The 12,041-nt window shown below is 36.4% G+C and overlaps 1 protein-coding gene across 1 annotated transcript; it reads left to right on the top strand.

Moving 5' to 3' along the window:
• Window positions 1-3,514: 3,514 nt before the first annotated feature.
• mmaa (metabolism of cobalamin associated A) lies at window positions 3,515-8,534 on the top strand. The gene is made up of 7 exons (XM_026204461.1): window positions 3,515-3,677; window positions 4,598-5,020; window positions 5,099-5,221; window positions 5,849-6,019; window positions 6,123-6,208; window positions 6,552-6,701; window positions 7,968-8,534. Exons 2-7 carry the CDS (start codon window positions 4,627-4,629, stop codon window positions 8,253-8,255), a joined length of 1,212 nt encoding a protein of 403 aa, XP_026060246.1. The 5' UTR covers window positions 3,515-3,677; window positions 4,598-4,626; the 3' UTR covers window positions 8,256-8,534.
• Window positions 8,535-12,041: the final 3,507 nt, after the last annotated feature.

The following is a 12,041-nucleotide window of genomic DNA, read 5'->3' as shown; positions in this document are numbered from 1 at the left end:
TGTTAATTTCTTGTTTAGGCCTATAGACATTGACAGTAGCACTAGGTTTGAGTTGGGAAGCTTACAAAATGTATTTTATTAATTACTTTTTGCTGTAACACAGTAGTGTAAGACATTACATTACATACATTTTCAGTTATATTATATTGTAGCTACTCGGTACATGTTCAGTAACACACTTATAGCCAAAAGAAAAGAAAAGAAAGAAACCCAGCAAGACCATGAGACAGTAATGAATCAAATATGCAGCAAATGTGTTCTATTTCCTGTTCATGGTCAGTCAATAGCTGCATGTGGTGTCGAATTCTGATATATTTGTTTAGCGATTTATTTTTATTCATCTCTCTCTTTTTTTTCTTGCAAAAAAAAACTTGTACAAACATTCAAAAACACAGGGAATTGAGATATAAATACACTCCAACAAGAAGCAAACATAAAAAAAATAGACATTCTGGATTTGCATATAGTATTATTGATACATAAAAGTGCAAAAATAAACTTACATTCTTTTGGAAAAGTTGTCATAATACATCAAAAACTTACCACTCTTTTTGTTCTAAAAGTCTAAGACAGTCCAATTCCACAAGGAAAAGGAGGAAAGACAAAGGAGACTTAAGCCATTTCTGTTTATGAATGAAGAATTTTGCATTCAATATAAGAAAATTAACAACATATTCAACAGATAATAGCTTTGTATTTTCATAATAAAAGATAACATCTTGAGGACAAAGGTATGGGACACATTTATTAGGTTAGAAACGTAGGTGCTCAACCCATAATTTGTTGAGTGCCGCAAGGATCCTCGCATGAGACAGCTTGATTTCGGCCTCTGTCCTCAAGGTCCGAGGCTATTAGCTCTGTCCGGCTCGCTGTAAGCCCCGGCTTGCACTGGCCAGTGGAAAAGCGGCTAATGGGTGAAGATGTATTCGCGAAATGAACGTATGGTCTTCTTGTCATTTTACAATTGCAAATGGCATTAGAGTTTACATATGGTCCTGTTGTGTCTAATATGAATAGACCCAAACAATTTACAGAGATTGCCAGATAATAAATTTACCTTTAACATACTTTTAACAGACTTGGATCGTTTGTGATTCTGGCTGTCATCCGTTCTTGCATTGTCTTCACTTTGTCAGTTATAAACTATATATTGTTAGTAGCCTGGATAGCCCACAGTCATCATGCTACACCAAATCACGCTCTGGATGTAAAATGCTCTGCAGTACATTTTAACATTTCAGAATTTTAAGTTCTTCTTCTGTAGTTATTTTGGTTAAAGTAACTCAAAAGTAATACAGGATTCATGTAACGCATTACAATTCTGAGACATTTATATTGTAATGCAAGGAATTACTTTGAAATGACAGTAACAAGTAATCTATAATGTATTACAGTTTGGAAGTAACTTACCCAACACTGTTCCTGAGTCAAGCTGTTCTGAGCTCGGGCAGGTTAGTTTGCGTCTCGGTCCTAGCTGATGAAAGCTCCACGAGGCGCAGCTCAAACGAGTACAGCGATTTGTTAGCTTTTGTTTCGTTTACCGTTTGATGTTTCTCATATGCAACAGAAATGGCGACGCAAGTTGAACAACGCGGTGGTCATGCCAGTGCGACCAAACACAAAATGTACTCGCCCTGGCAAAATGGTTGCCGTCTGAAACCCTAGCTCCAACCCTAATAAAACACACCTTAACCAGTTCAGGACTACTAGATGGAAAAAAACAGCCAAGTGTGATGGAGAAGGGTTAGATCTGAAGTCGGCAGGAAGGGAATCATCCAGAAGACATAACATGTTTAACTTCTTCCATTTCGCTTAATCATGAAACAAACAAAACATATAATGCTACAATTTATTTCTGAATTTGTTTTTCCAGTCATTCTTGGGCAGGAACAGGGAACCTCAGAGTCCTCCAGGGAGCTCTGCTGGACTACCTTGTCGGTTTCAACAGGAAATGGTAGCAGGAACCATAGGAACCTCTGAGATGGATGGAGTGGCCAAAACAGGAATCTTTTGGACTGGAGTAGCAATCAAATGAACTCTGGTCCTGGAGAGGCTGAGACAGGAACTCTTAAAATTGGGCTGGTGACTCTGGCTGGGAACATCCATGACAGGGATTGTAGGATCTGGATGGCCATGACTGGACAGGAGACTGAGATGGCTGTGGCAGAACTACTGTCTACTACAGTCACCAAAACAAAAAACTCAGGGAACCTCAGCGGCATCTTTGACCGGAAGCTCTGGGAAGCCATAACAGTCTCTCTGGGACGACCAAGATTGAAATCTGGAACTGGGGTGCTTGAGACAGGAAGCTCCAGCAGTGGGCAGCAACTCTGAAACCAGGGCGCCCATCATAGAGAGCATTAAAAGAACTATAACAGAAACCTGTGTACACATCTCTGGGCAGCAATACCACAAGATGCAAACATTGCTGCCTCAGGACCTGCCAGAGGATACCAGAGCTTTCCAGCCTCACAAGGCGCTATGGACTGTTGTTTTTAAACGCTGCACAAACTCTAGTCAAGCTTAGACAATGTAAAAACACACAAACTTCATGTGCTTTTGGATAAATCTGATGATATTTCTCTGCATTCCTGGAAGTAATGCTGAATACTCTTATAAAACAACAAGGCTTAATTGTTTCAAACTAACCTTCCATATCACTTAATTTAAATATCTGTCTAACAGTTTTCAGAATTAAGTGATAATTTTACTCTTTTCAATATCTATTTTCTTCATTCTCTCTTTTGGCTTATTGTGACTTCACTTGCAATTCAAAGATTTTTCATATTAATGGTTGTGTTTTCTCTCACTGCCACAGGAGGACATCAGAGAGCTTGTGTCTGGACATGATACAATGCAGGTCAGGAGTCCAGTAGTCTGACGTCCTGTTGGGAAAAAAAAGCAGTTTTAGAAACAAATGTTGTCAAGTATGTTGTTGGCATCTATATATTATACGTCATAACTTCTTTTAATATTATTTTATTTATTTAACGTTCTGTTCATTCTTAAAAATAAATTATTACATTGTTGGATTTATTTTGTAGTAAAATGAATTAATTAATGATTGTATTAATGATATATCCGATGATCTGAACGCTGGAATAAGGCATTTAAAAACGTGACGACAGTATAAAAAAATATTACACATAATCTTCAATGGTGAATTTTTTTTGCAACGTGACAAAATGCATTTATATTGTGACAAAAAAAAATTGCCGTTAATAAATACTTACTAAAACGTCTACAACTTAGTTGTGGTTGCTGTGTTGATAAAAACGGTAAAACCTCTAAACTAGATTTACAACCTTTTTAATAAAATGGTACCTTCCATTATAAGCATCTTATCACAGCTGTCTATAAGACTATAAGCAAATTTACAAATAAACCTACAACATCATCATCTAGTTTTTGAAGCTGTGAATTTTATTATTATTATGTATTCATTTATCGAGAATTAGGACTTTAATTTTGAAAAGGAAACACTTTTATTTTAAAAATCATTGACGTTCCTCACGCACGCGACCTCGGAGGATTGGTGATAATGTCACAGCTGATCTGGGCACCCGTGAGATAAATGACTGAAAATGTCTCTTTTTAATCCGAATCTGCCCAAATGAAGACAGAACCAGAACTACAGATGGGCTTAAGACACTAAACCGACGGTTTAAGGAAACTTGGTGAGCTTTGATTGTTAATGTTTTTTATTCCAGATTTTCAGGTTCCTGTCCTTTCTGTTTCAATGAACACGCTGTCATTTAATGTGATCGGACTGAAATGTGTTATGAACTGATGTGATCTAATAACAAGAGATTTGTCACCCCATACAATTTATAATTTACTATGGTAAGAAGTTATAGTTCTCGGCCAAATATCCTGGTTACTGCAGTTGTTGTTATGGCTGTACAATGATCATGAGCTAATATGGAGTTTCCATATTTTACAAAGCTTTCAGAAACTACCTCTGTATTATTATTATATTACTACTAACTTAAACCTATAGAGTCGATATCTGTATTAACATCTGTATTGATGTAGAGGCTAATATCAAATTAGCATATTGTTGCAATAGAAGTCCTACAGGTAAAAGTTAATTGCCATTCTTTTAAACTATTTTTAAAGGCATAAATCCTTTGTTTTTAAGATCACAAGATTTACTTTTTTTGATATATTATATAACATAGTTTTTTTTATTTTTAATAACATTTTTGGCATGGAATACATTAAATCAAAGGTAAAAAGAAAAACATATAAAACGCTACTCTAAAACATTTAGTCCCAAACAAGCCTAATGATTGACTACTTATTTTAGGCTAAATTTATTAATAAAATTATTTACATAACGTTAGAAATGTTTGTCAGCTTATTTCTATAGTGGTCAATAAGTAAATTAGTGTTTTAAAATCTTATTTCCCAAACTTTAGTAACAATGTTATCATTTTACCTCATTGAAAGGTTCTCATAAGGTATTTAGTTAATTTCCCAAAGGTTAAAACACCTCCTTTCAATTTATTTATATGTAAAACAGAAATTGTTACCATTGTTTAATTTGAACAAGGCTGTAATGTTTACCACTTCTTGTTCTCCGCTATTTTCACAGAACAACATCTACTTCACAGAAAAAGGAAGATGGGTCCGACTAGAGTTTTTCCAGTTCTTCATCGTGTTGCTGCTCTCTCTTCTATACGCAGTGCAGCGGCGTTAAGAGATTCCCTTTGTAAGTCTACTGGAAAACTGTGCTATACCTCGCTCTGCACCCTCCAACAGACAAGAACTGTTTCAACAGAGACTGCTTTAAGACATCACATTTCAGACCTGACTGACAGGGAGAAAAGACTATTGACCAAGCTTTATGATGGACTCATCGGGGGTCAAAGGGCAGCTCTCGCTGAGTCTATAACCCTTGTGGAGACCCAACATCCAAGGAAGAAAGAGTTGGCCCAGGTTCTGCTTCAAAGAGTGCTGGCCTTCCGTAAGGAGCAGGAGAAACGCAATGGTGGCAATCCAGTGGCCTTCAGAGTGGGTCAGTAAGGTGATGTGAACTGAGCTGTTTGCATGATTGCCTCAATCTTCAATCACATCTTTGTCCGTGTGACTTCAGGACTGTCCGGTCCCCCTGGTGCTGGCAAGTCTTCATTCATCGAGGTCGTTGGGAAAATGCTGACAGGAAGAGGACATAAAGTATCAGTTCTGGCTGTGGATCCTTCCTCGTGCACAACTGGAGGTGAACAGACGCTTCAGTATCAGAAGGTTTTTCTACGAAAAAGATGGTGGTGCTGGTTTTATCTTTGTGCTTTAGATGTTTGCATAAGTATATACTTGTTTGGAAGTCACTTTAGTCAGCTGCTATATATTTTCATATTGACATAATTATCATATTTTCACAATGATGTCATTTTTACATTACTAATCAAAAAGTATCGTCATCGAGGCTGTATTTATTTGAACATAAATACAATAAAAACAACAATATTGTGAATTAATATAATGGAAAAAAATCTTTCTTTTGAATATTTAAAAAATATCATTTATTCCACTGATTCAACGCTGAATTGTCATAAGCAGTTGCTTGGGTTTCCACTGCCACGTGATCCTTCAGAAATCATTCTAATATGCTGATTTGCTGCTCAAGGAACATTTCTTACTAGTGTTAATACTGCAAACAGTTGTGCTGCTGCATATTTTCATGGAAAATGATTTTTTTTTTCAGGATTCTTAGATTAATATATATATAAAAAAAACAGCATTATTTGTCATTACTGCTAAATGTCTTTAATGCATTCTTGCTAAATAAATAGAATTTCTTAATCAACAGCTAATCTTGGTTCTAAGTAGCTACTACTGTATGCAGGTTCACTTATGGGGGACAAAACACGAATGACCGAGCTCTCCAGAGACATGAGCGCGTACATCCGACCATCTCCCACTTCAGGAACCCTCGGTGGTGTGACGCGGACCACCAACGAAGCTATAGTCCTCTGTGAGGGTGCAGGCTATGACACCGTGTTAGTGGAAACTGTGGGTAAGCCTGTGTTATGGTTTTCATTATGTTATTAATTTTCTTAAAAGCCTCTGTGTATGCAAAGTAACTCCGCAGTGTCACTTAAGTTCAAATCTTTCCACAGGCGTTGGTCAGTCGGAGTTTGCTGTGGCTGACATGGTGGATATGTTTGTGCTGCTGATCCCACCAGCAGGCGGCGATGAACTACAGGTATACTCTACACTTCCTTTACTCTGTCCCGATTTTCAGAGGAGGAGGAGTCTGGGGCATCAGCAAACTTCCATGGGGATCTTAAGATGACTTCAAATGATTTAGATTCAACATTTTATTCATTTAAATGAAATCTTTTATTGTGTAGAATATTTAAAAGCAATATTGTTAAATTTATTTGAAAATGAATCCCTTGGAGTCAAAGAAATTGCGATCTACTGCTATACAACATTATCTGGATTTTCTGAAGCTGTTATGTTTTATGTTATCGGTGATTCTTATGTTGTTAAGGTTTGTTTGTGCTAGTCTTGCTGAGGGTGGCTTATGCTGTATTTTCCCAAAGGGAATCAAAAGAGGAATCATTGAGATGGCTGACTTGGTGGTGGTTACTAAATCAGATGGTGATCTGGTTGTTCCAGCGCGGAGGATACAGGCAGAATACACCAGTGCCCTCAAGTTACTCCGAAAGAAGTCCAAAATCTGGAAACCAAAGGTGTGCTACTTCATAATCTTGCTTTTCTTTACAATAAAACAAATGTAATTCATTTTGTTCAATTTTTTTATTTAATGAAAAATAATATGACAATCAGATCTGCAAGGGTTTTAAGGAAATAATCATTAAAGGATCTAAATCAACTGGTTTTAGCTCATTTCAGAACATCAAGGCCGGAGATTTTTGTGGATATTAGAGGGAAAGATTGGGAAAAATTCACAGAATTATTACCATGCAAAAGTTTGGGGTCAGTTAGATTTTTTTTTTTTAAGAAAGTATTTTGATTCGGCAAGGATGCATTAAATTGATAAAAAGTGACAGTAAAGTATTTTTCATTGTCGCAAAAAAAAGAAAAAAAAAAAAAAAAAAAACTATTTCAGATACAGGCTTCACTTTTTAGTTTTGTATTCATTAAAGAATAAATGTTTTCCCCCACAACTATGTTTAGCAGCACAATCAGTTTCAAATTCTATATAATTTTCATTTCAGCGGTTGTTTTAAATAGTAAAAACATTTCACAATATTACTGTTTTTGCTGTATTTTGGATCAAATAAATGGAGCCTTGGTGAGCAGAAGAGAATAAAAAAAATAATAATAATGAAAAAACATAAAAAATCTTACTCTTCAAAAAAAATTGACTGGGGATGTGTGTGTGTATAGCCCTCTCTTTATTTTAACACATTTAATTCTTCCCATATAAGAATTGCTTCCACGTTAAACGCTCTTTATTTATGTATCCTTATTATTTTCTGCTAAAAAGAAGTGTCCTGGCCAGTGGAGTAGTCTGTTGTCTTCTCCCATCATGTTGTCCAGTCTTTCCTCTTTGTTTCTTCACCCCAGTATTATTACTTCTACCCACAGGGCAGGGCAGGGCACAGAGCCAACGCAGGCAGCCCTTTGAACGGCCAAATGCTGCCTCATGCATTTCACTGATTAGAGGCCACCCACATGAATGAAAACCACTAAAGCCTTTGTCTCCTCTGAGCAGCATGATTTCTGAGCTCCATCCCTGTTCTGGAGAATCTGACGGTCATATTGATTTTTTTCTTCGCCCTCCTTAAAGACTGTAGTATATAGGTCTATCAGTGAAGACGAGGATGAAGTGATGAAGTACATTTCCACATACTGGCTGCTCAGAAGTATAGCATCTGTCCGTTTCCATTCTCTCTGTTCGTTTCTTCCTCTGCTTTCTGTTTTCATCTTTCTTCAGCTCTCCACGTCTACACCAGCACATTTTATTTGCTCTCTTTCCCATCTGTGCTCAGGTGGTCCGCATATCTTCTCAGACGGGGCAGGGGGTGCCTGAGCTGTGGGATACCATGCTACAGTTCCGGGACGCGATGTTGAGCAGTGGGGAGCTCCGAGTCCGACGGCAAACTCAACAGAAGGTGTGGTTGTGGAATCTGATCCAGGAGAACGCTCTGCGCCACTTCCAGCAGCATCCAGCGGTGCGTGCCGAGCTCCCGGAGCTGGAGCGAAGGGTCACGTGTGGAGATATCTCACCAGGCCTTGCTGCTGACCTCCTTCTGAAAGTCTTCTCCACTGTACAGTGATCGAAGGCCGTTCCATGAGAAGCCAGAAGCCGAGGCTTATTGGAAAGATATTATAGAAAGATTGAGTCTTACAAGATTTGATTACATCTGGTTTTAAAGGATTTTAATGACTGATGATATTTGGTAATTATGATAGGTGAGATAACGGCCTCTGTATTATCTTGCAAAGTTGGTGAAATTGTATTTAAAGGAAATGAAATTATTAATAACTTTTACACCCTTTGACTTGAAATCGGTTACTTTTACAGGACCCAACAATAAAATATTTCCATTTGTCCACTCGGGCCACTGATGATTTCAATTTTTTTACTTGCCAGCAATATGTATACTGAGCTCATAAAAATTAATTATATATATATATTTCCGGAAAAGCTTTTTAAAACTTTTTTTATAAAATAGAAATATAAAATGTTTACACAGTAATATAAAATGTCTAAAAATATATATAAAAACCTAGAATTACTATATTTTTGCTTTTCTTCCCCCATTGTACAATTTCTTTTTTTTTTTTTTCATAAAACCTATAATATATAAACCCTTTTGTTGGAAAATAATAGCATTCGATGGAAAAGATTGCTGTTTGATTTTTACTTGCCTGCAAACATTTGCACTGATCCCATGAAATAAATTCAACAGAAAACAATGCAGTCTTTTTTTTTCTTTATAATAATAGTATATAATTGTATATATTATTACTTTCTAAATATAGTAATATATTATTTAAAAAAAAAAGGTATTTCAACATTACCATATTTTTCATTGAACATTTTCTTTATAAAAAAAGAAATGAAAAGCTACATGTAGACACTGTGTTTACATGAATGAACATGAATGATTGTTGATTTTTCTTTGATACTGTATCTTTTCTTGATACAGTAAAAAACAAAAGTATATTCGAACACTCAAAAAAGCATTCTGAAAAGATATGTAACCTCTTGTTGGAAAAACATTTGGTGTAATTAAACATGCTGTTCATCCTGAGATTGTTATCCTGGTCACAAATTGAACATCTCTTGATCAAAGATATATGATATCTGGAACTCCGTTCTATGGAAGATTCCATTCCATGTAAATTGGATCTTTTCAACAGTGTATTGTTTATATTCATGCATTTTTAAATGGAAATCCTATAGAATGTACACAGGTGCTGTATAAACTACTAACATAGCCATACCATACCATTGTAAAGCTTTGTTTAGTCTTGGGGTGTTTGTTCCAAATCACCAGAACCGTTATTTTTACAATTACATTCTCTGCATGTCAGCAAATGATATTGCTGATCTTACATCATAGCTCCATTACATGAATTCAAATGAGCTCATACAGTAGTGTTTCCCAGTAGTTGGTGTTCTCTCAGGCGGACACTAGATGGACCTGAAGACCTGGAGAGATCTTTGTCCATTATGTAAATAAGCTCCTCTGCATGCCACTGCTGTTTTTCTCAGCCTACAGTATAGTGTGGTGTTGGCCTGCCCCTTACAGACTGAGAATATGTTGACTGCAAATCCAGTCCTGTTCATTCCTGATGTTGTTCCACACTCTTAAGAGAATAAACCACACTGAATGTTGTAACCCAGCATTGTTCTGTTTCAATAAATCCCAAGTTCATGTGACCTCGTCTCATCGCTTTTGTTCTGCAAGCCGTGTGTGTCTGCGTACAGACACGTCCTGCCTCCTGTGCACATGCTTTCTAGTCATTATGCCTTGTGCTTCTGTCTTATGACTCAGACTGGAATGCTTTGTGAATACTGATGAACTCCAAAGACCTGAGGGCTGGCCACTCCATCAATCACGAATAAAAAAGCTCTTGGCCCTTCTCTGTAAACGGAGATACGTTAGATCTGAGTGTCTGGACTGTGGTTTGTCTGGAGGAAACTTTATTCAGTTTATGATATCATGTTGCAGCCTAAACAGTGCTTACATACGCATTTAACATTAAGAGAGATTGGATTTGTTGTAAGAACATGCAGCACCCAAGGTCTCACTGGAATCTCCTATCAGGTTTAAAAGTTGCAAATGTCCAGTACTGTACAGAAGTTTGTGGTTTGTAAGGTTGTAAAGGATTGTGTTGTGTTTTTTAATCAAAGGTCAAAACTGTAAAATTGTGAAATACCGGAATTTAAAAGTATGCTCTATTTGAATTTAATATATTCCTGCAAAGCTGAATTTTCACATGATCCCTCAGAAATAATTATAATAGAGCTGACTGGCTGCTCATGAATTCATGTTATTATCATAAGTGTTTAAAACAGTTGTGTTGCTTAATATCTTTATAGGAACACAATACATTTTCTTTGATGAATATAAAGAACAGCGTTTATTTGAAACATTTTTTTTTCTTCACATGACTGATTTTGCAGACAAAGTTTTGTAAATAGTTAACAGTGAAGAAGTTTTGTTACTATTTAAAATAAATAAATAATACAGAATTGCACCAAACAAATTAATAGGCTTTATTTTAAACAATGTTATTCATTTTTTGGATTGTTTTCTTTATTATGATGAACAATTGTATAGCCATAGGAAAAACAAATACACATAAAAGAGATGTATTCAAGGAATTGTGAACTGCAGTGTATTTTTGAACAAATTAATGGAGCAAAAAATAAAATAAAATTATATATATAAATCACATAAAGCCACATTTTCTCTGGAATCAAAAGGCATTCACAGTCATGCATGCTGAGATAATGTTATATCATTCAAATAAAAAAGAAAAACAAACAGGCTACTCTATTTGGGCCCCATTTCAAATAAATGTAGCCTTAGTCCACCTATAAAGCTGCAGTTCCTTTTGATTTTGCTGGTCTCTTCCTACTGTGTTTGTGCTTTCTGCCTCTCTTGAATCTCCACTCACATGTGCGTGTGCTCGGCTGGCTGCCTCGCCGTCTCTCTAGTGACTGATGAGTGCGTAAGGCATTTCCTTCAGGGCTGTGAGCTCAGTTGCTGCAAAACGATCCTATGAGTGACAAACTAATGGGACAAGCCTGGAAGTGTGCAAGGGAGTAATACAAACTTCGGTTGGCACCGGCAGTCCTTTCAACTGTAACCAAAGTGATTTCAGCTCTGTTGCGATAAGCCTTGTGTAATCCCTGTGGTCACATCTGCAAAATTACAGTATCATTCTATGGGGTGTTCTACTGTTTCAGAATAAATATTATATTTGCAGTACCTTAAAGGGATATCTCATCCAAAAAAAATTAAATTCCAAGCCTGACATTGGACCCCATTGCCTTCCCCACTGAACTTCATGGTGTGAACAAAAATATTTTTGCTCTATTGACAAAGGAAAGTCATATGTTAGGAATAACATAAGCACGAGCAAATTATGACAGAAGTTTATGATTTTTTATTTTGGTGAATTATCTGTTTAAAACCTTTATTTTTTTTACTTTAAGGTATGGAAAGTTTAAAATGTAATATTACAGGTATTGTTTTGTCTGTGCAAATGTACAGCTCCCAAGGCTGAATGGTTTCGAAAAGAAAATGTCTGCTTCAGAAATAAGAGGAACTCAATTGACTGTGGTAATAATTTTGAGTGCATAATTATTCTTAGCAACTATTGAATGATGCTATTGAATAGAGATGAATTCCTTTGAATAGCTCAGTAAAAGAGCAGGCTGCCACCCGTCTTCGCTTAATGAATTCCATCTTGTCTCTGTCCCAAAATCAGGATTTGATCAGGCCATGGTCCCACTGGTTATAACTATTGCCTCCACAATGCTGATGTCAAAATCAACCTCTTCAGATACAAATGTATTTCCTGGCAATGCCGAGTGGCTTTTT

The sequence above is a fragment of the Carassius auratus genome, chromosome 26, assembly GCF_003368295.1.
Source record: "Carassius auratus strain Wakin chromosome 26, ASM336829v1, whole genome shotgun sequence".
Classification (NCBI taxonomy): Eukaryota; Metazoa; Chordata; class Actinopteri; order Cypriniformes; family Cyprinidae; genus Carassius; species Carassius auratus.
Note: the sequence above shows the minus strand (reverse complement) of the source record. Positions and strands in the feature narration are given on the sequence as shown.

What these genes read in the sequence shown, in the direction of transcription:
- mmaa (XM_026204461.1), top strand. Translation starts at nt 4,627, where the DNA reads ATGGGTCCGACTAGAGTTTTTCCAGTTCTTCATCGTGTTGCTGCTCTC. An exon ending in TCCAGTGGCCTTCAGAGTGG is followed by an intron (nt 5,021 to 5,098) that starts GTCAGTAAGGTG and finishes GTGTGACTTCAG; the next exon opens with GACTGTCCGGTCCCCCTGGT. An exon ending in TTCCTCGTGCACAACTGGAG is followed by an intron (nt 5,222 to 5,848) that starts GTGAACAGACGC and finishes TACTGTATGCAG; the next exon opens with GTTCACTTATGGGGGACAAA.